The sequence below is a fragment of the Chelonoidis abingdonii genome, chromosome 14 (genome assembly GCF_003597395.2).
Source record: "Chelonoidis abingdonii isolate Lonesome George chromosome 14, CheloAbing_2.0, whole genome shotgun sequence".
In the NCBI taxonomy this organism is placed as follows: Eukaryota; Metazoa; Chordata; order Testudines; family Testudinidae; genus Chelonoidis; species Chelonoidis abingdonii.
The window spans coordinates 32,206,848-32,224,243 of record NC_133782.1 but is presented as its reverse complement, the minus strand read 5'-3'; the positions used below and the strand labels follow the sequence as shown (position 1 = coordinate 32,224,243).

Here is a 17,396-nt window from a genome sequence, read left to right as displayed (position 1 = left end):
CATGGACTGGAATTACCCCCCACCACACAGTGTCACCCTGTGTGACCCTGCCTCCACAGGCCAGCATTACCCCCCACTGCACCATGTTACCCTGCATGATCCTGCCTCCATGGACCGGAATAACACCCCACCGCACAGTGTCACCCTGCGTGAACCTGCCCCTACGGGTTGGCATTACCCCCACTGCACTGCATTACCCTGCATGACCGTGCCCCCATGGGCCTGTATTACCCCCACTGCACCGTGTTACCCTGCGTGACCTTGCCCCCACGGGCCGGCATAACCCCCTCTTACCCCCCCGCACCATGTTACCCTGCATGACCTGCCCTCACAGGCATCCATAACCCGCCCACACTGTGTTACCCTGAGTGACCTGCCCCCAGAGCCTGCATTACCTTTCATTGCACCATGTCACTCTGCGTGACCCTGCCCCCACAGGCCTGTATAACACCCCCATCCCCCCCCACACTGTATCACCCTGCATGACCCTGCCCTCACAGCCTGCATTACCGCCCACCCCCTCCCACATCGTGTCACCCTGCGTGACCCTGTCCCCACAGGCCTGCTGTACCCACCCCATGCTGTACTTCATCCCCAGTAGGCTGCATGGGACTGGTTTTTCTGAATACCGCTCGTTTCAATAGCTTCCATGTTGTGTGCGCACCTGGGAGATGCAGGAGAGCACAGCAGGAAGCTTCTCTGCTTCACACCACAACATGATCCCTAGCCCCAAAGGGGACTTCGCTGAGCCCCACCACAGGTTAATTGCCTTGTCTGAGGGTGTGAGGCGTTATCCCTGCAGGAATTCAGTCAGCAGCCCCTTCAGGCCAGCACTACAGACAGTCCACAGCCTCACAGCAAGACACTGGAGACCATCAGATCTGCCCTGCCTGAGTTAGCCGAGGGGTGTCTAATTGCACCTCTGCTGCACTGCCCCGGCGAGTTGAGAGACAGTGGGGACATGCCAGCCTTGCAGAAAACACTGCACTTGTGCTGCATGCCAGGACAGTCCCTTTCCTCCCCGCAGCACTTGGCAGTGGAAACCCCCGTGCCACCCTGCCATGTGAGGGGGTGCAGAGCACAGTTCAAACCAGGAAACTCACCTTTGGGTGGATTTTCTGGCCCCTCCTCCAGCTCCTCCATCTCTCTGGGAGAGAATTTCATGATATGGGACACCACGTGGGTCCCCACCAGCACGGTGCGCCCAAAAGCTCGCTGCTCCACTACAAAGATGCTTAGGGGTGGGTGCAGGTACACCTGCTCCGGGAGCTCCTGCAAAAGAGCCTCTCACATTGTCACCAGGGCTGCAGGGGAGGGTCCTGCAGACAGCTCAGAGCTTGGCTTATAGCTCACCCATGTGTCCAGGTGGCAGATAAGGGCTGCACCCGGGTGAGCCCCTAGCATAGTGGCCCTGATGTTCCCTATGCAGGTATATCCTGACAGCACCAGCCAGTGCTGGGACCCAGCACCTCAGTTCTGAACTAGAGCCCTGCCCATGCCTGGCCAGCAGGCAACCGCTGATGCGGGCTGAATGGATTCATGCCATGGAGCGTTCTTTCCCATCAGCAGTTGGTCTTTAATGGGTCCCAGTTCCCCAGCGGGAGAACCCAGCTGGGGCTGAACCCAGTCTGCAGGTATGTGCCCATTCTCCAGAAACACGGGCCTTGAAAACTCTGCCTCTTCCCTGCTCCCTAAGCCTCTGCCCCCACCCCCACTAGCTCTGGGAGTCAGCACTGCAGCCCAGGCCCTGGCAGTGAGCACTGCTCCCTGCTTACCACGTTGATGTATTTGACCAGCTCATTGAAGTTGGGGTTCTCTTTGTATGACACGATCACTTCCGATTCCACTTTCTTCCCGGCACATTCGATGATCACCTGGGGCTGATCTACCTCAAACAGGTTCACTCGCTTCAAGTCTCGCAGGCCCCAGAACAGGATCTGAACAGCAGGAGCCAAGCACGTCAGCTGCTCTAGGCACTCAGCACTCTTCACACATGCCTTCCCAGCCGCCAATCCTTCACCCCCAAGAGGGACAATCATCCCCAATCCACTCACCTAATCCCAGTGCTCATCTCACCACACCCTGTCCAGCTGCCAGACTGTCCCTCATCCCCACAGGTAACCAGCATCACCACCAGCTCCTCGCCCCATTGCTAATCCGTCCCATGTCCCTGGCACTCGGACCCCTCTTTCCAACACAGGAGGAGTGAGGGCTTCTTCTCACCCACCCAGATGCTCCCAGGAGGAAAACACTAGAAACATCATCAACGGCAAATGAATGTGCCGGAGTGGAGGTGGGCAGGCTCAGCAGAGCACTTTGGGGGCAGAGGAGAGAGAGCCGACGTGCTGTCTCGCAGCCAGGCTAGGCTCCTCTGTTCAGTCTGATCGGGAGTTAATCGAACAGCATGGGGCACTTCCCATGTGAGATGCTGGATGTAATGGGAGCTTGTGACCCAACGCACTCCTGTATACACATCCTATACCCCACTGTGATTGTCTCTATACAAAATACACTTTGTGAGATAGCATTTGAAAACTAATACAGCTCTACCTCGATAGAACGCTGTCCTTGGGAGTCAAAAAATCTTACTGCGTTATCGGTGAAACCGTTTTATATTGAACTTGCTTTGATATGCCAGAGCATGCAGCCCCCCGCCCCCCTCCCCAGAGCATTGCTTTGACGCATTATATCCGAATTCATGTTATATTGGGTGGCGTTATATCGAGGTAGCAGTGTAACTCTCTCGTCAATAATAAACTGGTGAAACGCATATAGTAACATGACAAGTCAAGTTAAAGTTGTGACCGACATGCGTTCAGCAGACAAGCCTGGGGACGGGCTAACAAGTTTCTCGAAGACAAAGGACAAGCTGACACCTCCAGCCAGGTGTCGTCAAAGTTGATTGACCATCACCGGTCACATGGCCAGTCTTTGGCAGTGAAGTGGGGCAGGAACAAATCGATCTGCACTTTAACAAACAACATGGAAGCTGTTTCACCATGAGACCCCCGTGTCTTCATTCTCACAGCTGGAAGGACTTTATCTAGTGACGCTCAGGAAAATGCATTGCAAAGGGTGGGAGTAAAAACCTGGTAGGTTTTTTTTCTCTCGTTCTCTCTTTCTCTTTCACCTGGGAAGATCAAGGAACCAGCCTTTGGACTTTGGGAGGGGTCCTGACCTCAGAATTTGGCCAGCCCTCATGCTGGGAACATGTGGTAAGGATTTCACCTTGAACCAAGTCTATTTGTTAAGTTTTAGTTACTAGAAAGCGCTTTATCTTTATGTCTTTTGTAAACATTTCCAGGGCTGCCCAGAGGATTCGGGGGGCCCAGGGCAAAGCAATTTCGGTGGCCCCTTCCATTAAAAAAAGTTGCAATACTATAGAATACTATATTCTCATGGGGGCCCTAGGGGGCTGGGGCAAATTGCCCCACTTGCCCCCTCCCCCACCCCCAAGCAGCCCTGAACATTTCTGACTTCCACACCTTATACTTGTACTCACTTAAAAATCTCTCTCCTTGTAGTTAAGTAAACTCGTTCTAGTCTTCTCTAATCAAAACTAATCTAGTAGTGTGTTTAAACTAAATTGTTTGGTAACTTCATTTAAGGAAGCAAACTGTTGTACATTGACCCCTTACAAGGTTCAAGGGACCTCCAAAATCTGGACTGCCGAGGAGGGGGCTGGACAGTGCAGAACATACATTTGGGGAAAGGCCAGGACTGAAAGTGTATTGGGGTCACACAGCAAGTGGAAACCCAGGCTGGTGGAGTGTTGCTGGCAGGCTGCTGCTATCACAGACACTCAAGGGATGACCTGCATGCTCTCTGGCTGTTTGTGGTGGGCCCAGGGTGGGAGATACAGCAGCAAAACATTGTGAGGCACCCCACATTGCAGTACAGGTGGTGACAGCCCCTCTCCAGCCCGGATTTCACCCTGAAATGTGATAGGGCTGGTGGGTAGATGTCGCCCCAGTTCCAAGCCACACTCACTTCTGGCCTGCAACAGTCCCTGGCGAGAGGAGGCAGCATAGGCATGTTTGAGTGCCAGGCCCTTCCCCAAACCCCTGCAATAAAGTCACTGCATTGGTACCAGTCAGAGGAAACTCTGCTCAGATGCTCAGAACTCTACTGAAAGCCACAGCACCTCTATGCGGAATTCTTTGAGGATGGGCCGGATTCCCTCTGGGATAATGAAGCGTCCAGAACGGGGGTCCTCCAGGAAGTCTGGCTCCTTGGGTTCCACATCTTTGGGCACTGAAGGCTGGACAGATGGAAATGGCCAGGCCACACAGAAATTAAGGAGCTTGTCTCTCCTGCCCCACAACATCCCCTCACCCACCCACCCACTCCTCTCTCCCATCTCCAGTTTTGTCCTCCTCCTTCACTGCTGCCCACTGATACTGGGGGCCTGCCTGCAATGGGAGTGCTCCTCTCTGCTTGAGGATGTGGCTAGTGCAGGGAGCCCAGCATCATGCCACAGGTGTTAATCTACCAAGTCGAGATAGCAGGAGCAACTGGAAGGAGCTGCCATGCACCTCTTACCACACTGCTACCCCAGAGAAGCCAGTTACCTCCAAGTAGCCACTGTAATCCAGCTCAATCAGCTCAAAGGTAGCAATTAATTCCCCAGCTGCTTTGGCTCCTTTGTAAATGTCAAAAAACTGCAAGGCAGGTTTGCAGTATGGTTCATCCACCAGCTTCACCTGTGGAGTAGCAAAGGCCCGGCCAAGAAATTCTGGAGAACCCTACAGACAAGAAGGATCTGCCATTGGATACGGCTTCAGCATTCTCACAGCGTATCAGGTCCCAGTACAACATGCCAGAACGGGCTGAATCCCCACCAGGTGTAAGTTCTGCAAAGTCACTGGAACGACTCTTTCCCCGTCTCTGACCACCATGCACTGCTGCAGCAAACTGCTGCAGGGAGCTCACAACAGGGATCACATTCAGAAAGGGATCAAACCACACCTTCCTTCCTTAGCTTTCCACTGACAGAACCATCAAACCCTAGACACTTAGCTGACCAGCCCAGTCTTCCTCTTCTCATCTTTATAGGCGAGGGCTTCAGGAGAGCATAGGGATTGGCTCTTCTTATCTGTAATGCTAATGGCCCAATCTGAACTGTGGAAAATGCAACCAGATACCACAGAAATGGGTGCAATACAGAACAGGGCAACTGTTCTGTATTGCACCCTTCCTCTCACTGACAATGCAGCATTGCCTTCCTGCATTTCAATAATCACTGCATGCCCTGTATCTACCGGAGTTAGACTTCAAGTTATTTCCAGTATGGGCCTTGTCGCCTTGCTTGTAAATTATCTGTATATCTAGGGTGGTCTGTACATAATAAACCCTATGACTACTATTGAGAATTAAAACAGTGCGTGTAAGGCAATGCGTGCATCTATGTATATTATTACATACAAAAAATGTTAAATTAAGAGTATTTAAGTTGCAAAGTCCAGCCCTCAAAAGTTAGGAAATGATAGAACTGGCCACCATAATTCAGTCCCCTTGTGTGTTTGCATTATTATTAGACAGGCTTCTGTTACGTGAGCACATGCTATTTCTACCACATGTCCCACGTCCTATTCCGAGCACAGGCTGGACAGTGCTCAGGAACCTGTTTAGTTTCTCCTTCTATCCTCATTATTCAGTGTGGCCAATTTTACAGTTGGGAAACTGCGCCAGGAAGACAAAGTGACTTGCCAAGGCCACACAGAGAATCAGTGGCAGAACCAAGACCAGAACTCAGGGCCACCTGACGCCCAGCTCTTTGCTCATCCATTCAGCCACAATTCCTTACTTCCGGATGTGCTGAGCATCTACTTCCCCCAATGAGTTCAGCTGCAGCTGTGAGTGCTCAGCACTTCTGCATATTGAGCCTCAAGTGTCTCAAGCTGGACACCCTCAAAACGAGGAACACACACCAACATCACACAAAGACAGTGGAAAAGACAAGGATGGAATCCATTCAACAGCCTTTCTTCCTGCAATCCACTGCCTCATTCCTATACACCTTTCAACTTCTAATGTGAATGAGGCACAGCCTACAGACAACAGCCTCCTTTGCTACACACCCCGACTCATTCCCTGAGCACCGTCCACCCTGTGCACTGCGTGACACAAAGGTCCTGTGAAAAAGCCAGTGGGTGATCATGTAATGAAAGACCATATCAAAATGCAGGTTGCCAGTTTTGGCACTTCCTAGCTTTCAAGAGCTGGACTTTGCAACTCTAACACCATTAATGTTAACAGTTTTTTGGGACTGTAATAGGATTGAATTTGATATTCAGTTCAGTTTATTTTACAAGGCCTGTACATTTTCAGTTTTCATTGTGCTGCTGCACTCAGTAGTGAAGACCCATAACTGCACTGCATCAAGCTCTCCAGGAGGTTTTGGCAACTGGGTGGGGACAGCTGGGCTTTGGCACCAGCGGAGGAAGCTACGAATGGTGGGAAACACATATTAGCATGATAATACTACGGTTCAGTCTGATAGTCACATTGATAGACTGCGACACCTTCACTTGAGTCTGGAAGTGAAAAATAGCCCAGCTTCGTGGTTGCACCAAACCAGATATCAGGGCAGGTCTGTATCAGCTGACCACAGCACAGGCTGGAGCACGCTCAGAGCTTGTCACAGGATGGCTGGGCCTGAACAGGGTGCTCGGATCAGCCCCACCTGTGTCCAGTGATCCCCTTAAGTTGGGTGCCCATATGTTTGGGCTTGGGCCAGGTGACCGGGGAGCGTGTCATGGTAGCCCAGGACAAGGCTACTTGTGAGGGGGCCTGTTCTCTCAGAGATGGGAGATCGGGGCTGGGAACCAGAAGGCCTGGCCGGATCTGATACAAGGGTCACTGAGGGCTGGGAAAGAGGCCGCCCCTACCAGCCAGAGGGAGAGGCCTGGCTGCAGCTACCTGCGGTGAGCCGCAACAGCAAAAACCTTCCAAGGGAATTATGAGCCCAGAGGAACCAAATGGACTGTGGCACCCAGGCTGGGCCTAGTGAGCTGGGAAGCCTGGGGAAGGTGGCTGAGAGTCTAGCTCAGAGTTAAACTGCTCTCGTTAGGTTAATAATGCAGGCCCCAGATGGAGGAGTAACTTAAAGCACCAGCTGAGGTGGTTTGGCTAAGGAAGGAGGAAGCTGAGGCAGTCAGGAGGCTGACACTGAGTGAGGTAAGACTGTTAAAGACCTGCCCTGACTTCCACCTTTGGGACTCTGGACCACAGCAAGCCCCTGCCACATCTCCTGTGCCCGGGCTGAGCTGGGGGAGTGCAGTGGCCTGGCTGGGCACTGACTTAGAACTCTGCCACACAGTGGAGTTCGCAGCTTGGCAGGTCTGGCTGCTTTCCAGACTGCAAACCAGAATCCAGCTCAGTGTTTGCATGTGAACCATCCTCTCCTCTAAGAGCATCTCACTTCCCCAGGCCGGCGCCAGCTCGACAGGCTTCACTCATCACACACAACTCCACTGTTTGGCACCACCAGAGCAGACTGATAACAGGAAGCTTGTCAAAGTCTTCCCCAGGGAGCCACTCCTGGCAACTCCAACCTCTCTGCAGCTTCGAGCTGCTGGTATAGGTAAGATCTAATCACAGGAGCGGAGGCAGAGCAAATTGGTGCAGTCGTTCATATGACGTCCTGTATCTGGACAGATATTCCCTTAGCTTTCCCCAGACTCCTGCACACACTGAGCTTATGAACATAGAGGGCCAGGGTCATTCTGTTATACTTACAAATTTATTATGGTCAAAGATATTGATGACAACAACTGGGGTCTCGGTCTTCAAATCCTCTCTCCTCCCATCAATAATCAGCTGATCATATAAAAGTAGCTCATTCCACAACGGGCTCAGGGTTTCCTCCAAGGTCTGCATGGGTAGCGATCAGGATAAATAGAACTCAGCAGAGTCTCTTGAAATTAGTCAAGTTCATACTTACAATGGCCCTTTAAGGAAGCAGTGGAAAGGGGGAGGGGGAGACTGCAGCACTATAGAGCACCCATGCACACATCACTCAGTGCAGTGTGTGCATGGCCAATGTCTTCCAGAGCAGGGGATGAGAGAATTCTGGGGGCTGATCAGGAGCGGCGCCAGGGTTTTGGCGCCCTAGGGGGGGGTCCTTCCGCGCTCCTGGTCATTGGCGCAAATTCTGCGGCAGGGGGGTCCTTCCACGCTCCTGGTCTTCGGGGCACTTCGGAGGCGGGTCCCGGAGCGAGTGAAGGACTCGCTGCAGAATTGCCGCCGAAGACCCAAAGCACGGAAGGACCCCCCGCCGCCAAATTGCCGCCGAGGGAGGCAAAGTGCCACCCCTCCCCCAAATCCTGGCGCCCTAGGCGATCGCCTAGGTCGCCTAAATGGAAGCGCCAGCCCTGGGGCTGATCTGGGCATTAGCCAGTGTGCCTCAGATACAACTGTTGTCAAGAAAGATTCCTTAAATATTCACACTGCTCAGTGCAAGCTGGCACGAACAATAAAAGGAAGCAGAGATTAACAGTGGACAAACCACAGATTCACAAGTGGCCTTGTAAATATCCCATTGCTGGTAGATAAAGAAAGAGTAAGAAGAATGATGTGTGATAATCTACAGCTTTGCTTACTAGCAGCTTGTGGACAGTTCATGATCTGTACTGGGATTGGTTACCAAAATTAGTAACCCAATTACAAAGTGTGATACAATGTAACATGGAATGTGCATGAGTCACTTTGGTTTGGAATATGTGCACAATCCGATTGATTTCTGTCTGCTTTTTTACACCCATCCCCTCAGCACAGGACTGCTGTATGCCAATAAAAAACCCTCAGGGACAAGTCTGGATTTGAGCTAATTCCTTGGGAACAGCATGCGGAAAGTCTCAGAGAAAAATCCCAACACTCAGAGGGCATGAAAATGTCTCCACAGCTGGAGTCAAGTCTCCTCCTGTGATGCCAGCTTCCAACACTGCAAACAGTGACTGACTTGGTCCACAGGTGAGTTTCCTGAGGTGAGGGAGATGGGCTGTAGTGGGACCAGAGAGACCTTACCCTGGTGGTCTGGCACTGAGTCGAAAACACCACTCTTGCAAATGGGTCTGAAAGGCCATTGTCATCAGCAGGCAGGATCCCCCGAGCCTGGTACAAGTGAGCTCGTAGCTGGAAGTAACTGAAGTCTGGCAAGAAAAAGCAGAAATCACTGGGCTGCTATGGGATCAGAGTAGTTATGCCCTTAGCACTTTTGGGAGAGAGTTTCTAGGCAGATCCAGAGGGAAAAGGGGTGGCCCTCGCAGGTGAGGACGGCAGGGGACAGCACCTTTACAGGTGTCTGCTGAAGTGCTTTGGACCAGTATATCAACATGGCTTGGGCCAGGCAATCCACTTTTGGTTAATTTCTTTGTCCCCAGTGACAACAAGTGCTCTAGAGTCTTTGCGGGGTTAATTCTGGAGTGATTTGCTATGAACATGTGCCCCTCAGAGCTGCATCAGGTCTCAGCAAAGCCGGTGGATTACTGGACAGGTCTTGAGCAGGTCACACACTCTAGAAATCGGAGCCCAGTCAATGACTCTCCAGTAGCTTATGAAGTCATAGTGCCTCATTCTCACTGGGGGTGGGAGGTGTCCCTGTGACATTCTGCCAGAACTTTAAACCCTACAGCAGTGGTTCTCAACCCCCAGCTCGCGGGCCACTTACGGTCCAATCAGCACACAGTCGTGGCCCATGTGACATCCTCAGAGCCATAGACATAGCATTGGATGAGGCCCACAATGGCAAATAGGTTGAGAACCACTGCCCTAGGGACACAGGTTGTCCATGGTAGGCTGAGGTGCCGTGCTCTCTCTGCCCCCCATGCTAGCAGGTCCATGCCATCCGTACAGAAGGAGACAGCAGGACTCTAAATGCTGCTGTGGCAAACACACATTCCCACGAGCCAAAAAGCCTCTTGGCGAAGCCCACATCCAGGTGCCCAGGCAAGATTTGCTCAGCTCACCGCTCTCATATATGTTTTCACTTTAGCCTCCAGTGGGACTGTAGAGTAACCAGGGCAATCAGGGCAGTCTCTGCTCACCGTCCCTGCTGAGCCGGCTGGGTGGCATGTGTGCTGGGAGTCGTGCTGTCTGCTGGCCACTCTCATAGACGTGCTTGAACTCCTCAGGCAGTTCTGCAGTGCTGTTCTTCACGTACTTGGTCACCCCCAGCCACATATAGATCTCTAGTTTGGCAAAGATCTCTCCGGTGCGCGACCCTGGGACCTTGGAGCCCAGAATGTTAGTTTAACTTCACATCCAGAGCCACAGGCCATCAGACCAGCAGTGACTATATCACACGCCAGTGATTAGCAGTGCACCATCACTGTGCCTGCAGTTTTACACGTGGGTATGAAGGGCAGTTGGGCAGAGACCACATTTTCTGTTTTTTGGGAAATTCCACAATCTCAAAAAAAATGTTATGTTCCAGAAGGAAATCAAAACTTTCAAAATTTCACATGAAACATAATTTTTAAAAAATGTGTTTCAAAATCAAAATATTTTGTTTCCATAAAATCAAAACATTTCCTTCTGACTTTACATTTTTTATAATATTAAAGAAATTTTGAAATCAAGTAGTTTCTAAACAAAAACAGAAACATTCTGTTCTGCAAATGATGAAATGTTCCCATGTCAAAATGTTCCATATGCTTTGTGCTGGGTTTTTTTCTGAATGAAAACAACCACTGTGTGAGAGGAGAAGCTAAGTTAGTCTTTATCCAGTCCAGGAGCTCACTTGTTTGGACCTGATATAGAAATGAGCAGTATTCTCACTATGCAATTAGACTGCTTGGTTTTTACTAGTCTTACAAATTCTTTCTCAGATACAGAACCAATAATTAGAGCTGGGGAAGGAAGGGAGACCAACATGGAGCGAAAGAAGCAGAAATATGGTTAGGTTTTTCACATAATCTCTACCTTTAAAAAGACGGTCTGGATCTTTGCACAGTCCTTGCCTTTCTCCTCTTCCACTACAGAGTAGAGGACATTCTGTGCAGGAATTCTTGTGTATGCCACTCGCTTATTATTGCTGAACATCCAGAGTAGGACATCGGGGAGCGTGCACTGGGGCTGGAAGAGATTGACAATGCGGCATCTCAGAGAGAATGTCCCCATGAGGGAATACAAATGATCCAATCCTGCTTCCACCAAAGTTAATGGCAAAACTCGCTTGCTAGGAGCTTAACTGTGGCTTTAGGGGCCTAACTTTAGGGGACATTTTTTGGAACTCTTGATTGTGTAATACATTTTATTTCTGTTAGTAAGTGCAATATACAAGATACAAAGATAATGTTGCTTAGTGAACTTCACTTCTGCATTTCCTGACTTTGAGATTTAAAATGTGCATCCTAACTTAGGTTTTTGCATTTAATTTCCTGGCAGTTTTTAAAGGTGACCTGCAAAGATTTTTGCGTGGGATCGTATATTTCTTGCGTTGCTGCTTGTTTTTTCATTAAAAGTACTGGAATATCCAGCCTTCTCCATTCTCACTGACAGACTCCTGGGGAGACCAGAGCAGTGGAGTGAGCCCTCAGATGAATGGGGCGTTGAATCTTTTCTCCCAAGTGTTTGTGACACAAGGCATGTCTATATTAATGTGAGCCAGGGTCAGATGAGTTCTCCTCTGCCATCTAGTGATGAACTGGGAGAAAAGACTTCAGGAGCAGATGGTATTTGCACAGACACATCCACTCTGCCTAGATGTTCAGCAGTCAGAGCTGCTTTGCCAAAGTGATCCGTTTGGGCTGTTTTGGGTTAAAATGCAGGGGAAGTCCTTATTGTAGGAGCAACAGGCAGAAGAACTGTAGTTAGCCTTCCCTGACTGACGGGAGCACCCTAACTTGAACATCACTAGCTAAGCAGGGGTAGAGGTGCCAACTCCAAGTGAAAGTTAGAGGGGGGTGAGAACAGGTGTTCCACACTCTGTTTAAAGCATCCTAGAGACCACTCAAAACATGTTCTCTCTGGTGTTTAAAAATGGAGTTAATCAGACTCAATGAGAGGCCTTGTTTCTGTTCAGTGGTGACTACAGCTGACATCACTGATGAGCTTGTCTAGGGGTTGAGCCTGAGACCTGGTGTGGGGCCAGCGCTGCAGTGAAAGGCAAGGCAGAGGCAGTACCAGTAGCTGGGCTAAGCAGTGGAACCTCAGAACATGGCAGCAAGCAGCGGAAGAGGTAACAGCGGCAGTAGTGGACAGAGGCAGTGAGCAGCAGGGACAGCAGCAGCACCAAGAGGCATTGCTCACTGGCCCTCCCTTGACGAGTGGAAGACAAACCCACATGAACACACCCCAACTGTGTGCAGCGGAGGGAAAGGGGAGTGGTGTGTTAAAGGGACTTTTGTCCATCAGACTTTCATAGCACAAGGTGGGAAACTGAGGCAAAGGACATTGCCCAACGTACTGTGGGGTGGGTGTTTACTTATGGTTTACATGCTTTTGAATTGTTGTTGCAATGTTTTCCTAAACGAATGGGGGGGAGGGGTTGTTATACTCAGACTCAGTGCTTGTAAGTGGGGAAGTATTGTTTTTCAGAAGTGCCCAGGGATGGTGTTTAATTTTCCCAGATTTCTGGGTCGGGGCTCGAGACCAGGGGCGGCTCTAGGAATTTTGCCGCCCCAAGCACGGCAGGCAGGCTGCCTTCCATGGCTTGCCTGCGGAGGGTCCACTGGTCCCGCGGCTTTGGCGGACCTCCTGCAGACACGCCTGTGGGAGGTCCACCGAAGCCGTGGGACCAGCGGACCCTTCACAGGCAAACCGCGGAGGAAGCCTGCCTGCTGCCCTCGCGACGCCGGCAGAGTGCCCCGCGCGGCTTGCCGCCCCAAGCATGCGCTTGGCATGCTGGGGCCTGGAGCCGTCCCTGCTCAAGACAGTTCTGTTCTGCAATGTTAAGAGGAACCCCTAGATATTGAACCTGGCCCTTGTTACTGCTGACGCCACCTAGCAGAAAGGTTATGTTAAGACAATGTGCCCTGTGCAGTTGCTGCAGTGCAAAACTGTACTGTAAATGTATGGCACAGGCACAGAGTGGGGCACCAGGGCAACTACGGAGACAAACACAGAACAGAGACTTTTTTAAACACTAACTGAAAAACCTCTTCCCCCTCTTAATTGCTCAGGTTCCAGCCTTTTATGGTTCTCCAGCCGGCCAGTGAGTCCTCTGGCAAATATAGATGAGATGGACAATTCTAACACAAAAACCACAGCCTGTCAAACAAAATCTTCCAGGTTTTTTCACTCCTCAGAGGGAAACACAAGGAGGACACACTAGTTCTTTCCTCCGTGGATACTTTAAAGAAAAACAGACAATTAAAGGGTTGCCTCAGCGGTGTGGTCTATGCACAACCTTGCATGAAACAACAAAAAATGTGTGAATTAAAACCGATGTAATTATTTTGGCGCCAGTTTGTGTGTGGACACTAATTTCAGAATAAAAGCACCTAAAGTCCCTTTTGCTAACGTTTTGTTACCAATTTTAACTAAATTGACTTTAACCTCTTTTATTCTGAAATTAGCGTCCACACACAAACCGGCACAGAAATAATTACATCGGTTTTAAGAAATGAGTACGTTTGTACTGTGACAGACAACCGGACCAGTGGGGTACAGGAGTCTCGTAGAGGGCAAATATACTGGTCACTGGATGAGTAGTTTTCTGTTCCCTGAGTGACCAGAGTAATCAGGTGCTCTAGAGTAATCAGGAACCTGCTAGAACCAATTAAGGCAGACAAGCTGATTAGAACACCTGCAGCCAATCAAGGCAGGCTAATCAGGGCACCTGGGTTTAAAAAGGAGCTCACTTCAGTTTGTGGTGTGCGTGTGAGGAGCTGGGACCAAGAGGTGCAAGGAGTTGAGAGTGAGAGGGTTTGCTGCTGGAGGACTAAGGAGTACAAGCGTTATCAGACACCAGGAGGAAAGTCCTGTGGTGAGGATAAAGAGGTGTTTGGAGGAGGCCATAGGGAAGTAGCCCAGGGAGTTGTAGCTGTCATGCAGCTGTCATGCAGCTATACAAGAGGCACTATAGACAGCTGCAATCCACAGGGCCCTGGGCTGGAATCCGGAGTAGAGTGTGGGCCTGTGATCTCCCCAAACCTCCCAACTCCTGATCAGACACGGGAGAAGTTGACCCAGACTGTGGGTTCCACCAGAGGGGATGGTCTCTGGGCTGTTCCCTGACCAGAGGGGAAGATCACTGAGGTGAGCAAATCTGCCAATAAGCGCAGGACCCACCAAGGTAGAGGAGGAACTTTGTCACAGTAGGTAGACAGGCAGTGCTTGATGCCAGCACTTAGATGGCTATGACAGGTGCTGAAGTTCACATCTCACTGAGGTAAGGAAAGGGGGGAGGTAAATTCCTGCCTTTATCTCATTGCTGGCTGGGAACAGCTCTCTACTGGCTGGATTAACAGGGCAGCATCTCATTAGTTAACACTGCAAAGAGGTAGGCCTTGTCTGTGTTCAAAGCTGCATCCATCTCACTGAACGTGCGATTCCAAACCAAGGGAGTTAAACCCATGCAATATGCACCAGGGACAACTTAACCCAAATTAAGCCTAGTTTATATGAATTTAGCTTAATTCAGTAAACAATCAGTTAAGACCTACATCGAGGCAGATCTGGTTTTAATCCAGTTAAGAGTATCCACACTGTTTTCACCGGTTTACTGAATTAGTTTTATAAACTGATTAAAATTAAACTATTAGGAAACTTTGAATATAGAAAGGCTCAAATTTCTGCACAGAAAAAGAAACAGGATTGTTTTAAATGAAATCTCAGAATACACAAAACGTGCTCAACATGGATCCTCCTGGGGAGAGACCCAGAGACAGCAGAACTGGACATTGTCTCCCCATTCAAGCATGCTGCTGCCAAATGGCTGGGATTTGGCTGTGTGTCAGGCCAGGCCAGGCAGGGACAGAAAGCAGTGATGTCACATACAGGCTGGGGATCATTAGGTTCTGCTCATAAATCACAGCAGATCCACTATTTCTCCATCACTTAGAACCATTTATTCTATCATCTTCTATCATGTACAACTTGGGCAGAGCAAGTTGCAGGGCTGCTACTAGCATGTCAGGCTCTCGTGCCAGATATGGACAGGCCACAGAGCTTCCTACCCCCAGAGGTGCACTAGGGATGTGTTCACCTTAAGACACTAATGCACTGCCAGGAATGGCTTTTGTGAGCATCAATAAGGTCTGTGACACATGGTGCCACCTAGTGGCTGAGCAGGATAATACAATCTAACATTCTCTACACACTTCCCAAACGGGGTGAGGGTCCAGCTACTCATGGGAGCAGGTGCGGCCCCATCCGCCTTGGCTCTCGCTGGCACTGACCCCCAAGCTCACAGGAGTATTTACAACCGGAAAAAATAATTCAGAGTAGGGTGGCCACCCACCTAGTGAGAGGGAGAGAGCCCAGTCCCCACCCACCCATGGGGTAGGGGAAAAGAAGAGCCTGGTCTCCCCTCGCCCAGCCAGTGGGGGCCTGGCCACCCTCTCCTGCCTGTCCAGAAGTGGGGGGTGCCTGGGGTCCCAGCCAGCGCACATTGTACCTCTTTAGCCAGGAAGCGCAGCTTTCCGAGGATTCTCTTTGTGTCATTCACTTTCTCCTTCACGTTGGCTCGAGTCAGCCGCCTCCTCACGCGGAGCCCCTGCTTCGCACACAGGATCTGAACACAAAGCACACCCATCACATGCCTGTAGCATGCCTGACGCCCACCAAGAAAGCCGGAGACACCAGCATCCCGAGGCCATGTGCTCATATCTAGGCCTGTCTGAGGAGCTGTGCTCAGCAGGGTGGACCCAAGCCTGTAGGTCCATCTGCAGAACAGCTCTCACCGGCCCCATGGCTCCCAGCGGGCAGGGGAGAGGAGCGGGGACGGGTCTCCTTGAAATTAACGTCACTAACAACTTCCAGCAATTTATTAGCAACACTAAGCCCGTGGCTGAGCCACACCCTGGAATGCGGCCCCACACAGCCCAGCCACACCCCCACACTGAGCCCGTCACTAAGCCGCATCCGAGAACCCGGCCCCACACGGCCCAGCCACACCCCCACACAGAGCCCGTCGCTGAGCTGCACCCGGGAACCTGGCCCCACATGGCCCAGCCACTCCCCCCCACTAAGCCTGTCGTTGAACTGCACCCGGAAACCGGGCCCCACGGCTCCCAATGGGCAGGGGAGCAGGCGCAGCTCTATGTATTTTGCCACCCCAAGCACGGCAGTCAGGCAGTGTGCCTGCGGGAGGTCCTCTGGTAATGCAGATTTTGTGGCATGCCTGCAGGAGGTCCATCAGTCCCTGAGCCCATCACTGGGCCACGCAGGGGAACCTGGCCCCAACACAACCCACCCACACCCCCACACAGAGCCACGCAGGGGAATCCATCCCACACAGCCCAGCCACACGCCTGGCTGAGTGGGGCAAGACAATGTAAAAGCAATGAGTATTTGAAGGCTGTGGGGGCTGCATTTTTCACTAAGGTTTGGGGACTCCTGAGGCAGCAGAGCTTGCAGAACGTCAGTATGATGGGCACAGCAGCAGGGGCTGGGGTGGGCAGGGGGAACCCTCCCTGGGCAGGTGGGGAGTGGATGAGTGGGATCTCCTTGGGCAGGTGCAAGGTGAGCAAGGGGTTTCTCCATGGCCATACAGGAGGGCAGGGTGAGGGCAAGCATGTGAAGAAGCCGGGAGGCAGTCAGCGTTCACGTTCCCCTTGGCATGCTTCCCGAGACCTTTGCCAGCTGCGGGGTGGGTATTTACAGCACACTGCTGTAGTCCTCGCAAGGGCTGTCCTGTGCCCTGCGGGGTTAACAGCTGGCTGAGTGGTCACAGGGCACAGCTCTGGTCGCAGCAGCAAAGTGGTGTGTCTGAAAGAACTGAGCACCACGGGCCTGATGCAAGTGTTGGTTTGTTGACCACAGCTCCCTAGTTTGGAAGCGGGACACTGTCCGCGGGGCTGCCCTCGGTGGGGACTCCAACTGTTTCTTTGTGGCGGAGCAGCCCTCGGTGAGCTTGTTCCACCTGAGCTTCAGGCGCTGTCCTGGCTCCCCTTTCAGGGGCCTTTCCAGGGGCTGATTCCAGAACCCTGTGGAATCTGGGCTCGGCACCAGGCACTGCCCCACGCTAGGACACACAGGACCCGGATGTTTACATGTGTGAGAGTCACAAGGGCTAGGATGAAATCAGTACGGGACTTTGGGGCACAAACCAAGCACAGAACAAACTGCCTCTGGGGCTGCCTGCTGCAGAACTGCCCCTTATGGGGAGCCTGACAACTTCCTCTGAAGCATCAGAGGCCAGTCCCTACCCAGGACAGGATCCGTGGGGAGATGGACACCTGCTCCTATTGAGTGAGGGGAGGATGGCAGGGGCAGTATCCACAGACAAT

General features: G+C 51.5%; 1 protein-coding gene across 1 annotated transcript in view; it reads right to left on the bottom strand.

Moving 5' to 3' along the window:
• LOC116816902 (fer-1-like protein 4) overlaps nucleotides 1-17,396 on the bottom strand; it is a 120,903-nt gene that overhangs the window by 53,181 nt on the left and 50,326 nt on the right. Inside the window, exons 20-28 of the mRNA XM_032766535.2 lie at nucleotides 15,563-15,679; nucleotides 10,924-11,076; nucleotides 10,047-10,230; nucleotides 9,028-9,152; nucleotides 7,741-7,875; nucleotides 4,572-4,745; nucleotides 4,145-4,261; nucleotides 1,776-1,937; nucleotides 1,104-1,272 (exon numbers count right to left, since the gene is read on the bottom strand). Coding sequence (XP_032622426.1) covers nucleotides 1,104-1,272; nucleotides 1,776-1,937; nucleotides 4,145-4,261; nucleotides 4,572-4,745; nucleotides 7,741-7,875; nucleotides 9,028-9,152; nucleotides 10,047-10,230; nucleotides 10,924-11,076; nucleotides 15,563-15,679 — 1,336 coding nt within the window. The remainder of the gene's footprint in view (nucleotides 1-1,103; nucleotides 1,273-1,775; nucleotides 1,938-4,144; nucleotides 4,262-4,571; nucleotides 4,746-7,740; nucleotides 7,876-9,027; nucleotides 9,153-10,046; nucleotides 10,231-10,923; nucleotides 11,077-15,562; nucleotides 15,680-17,396) is intronic.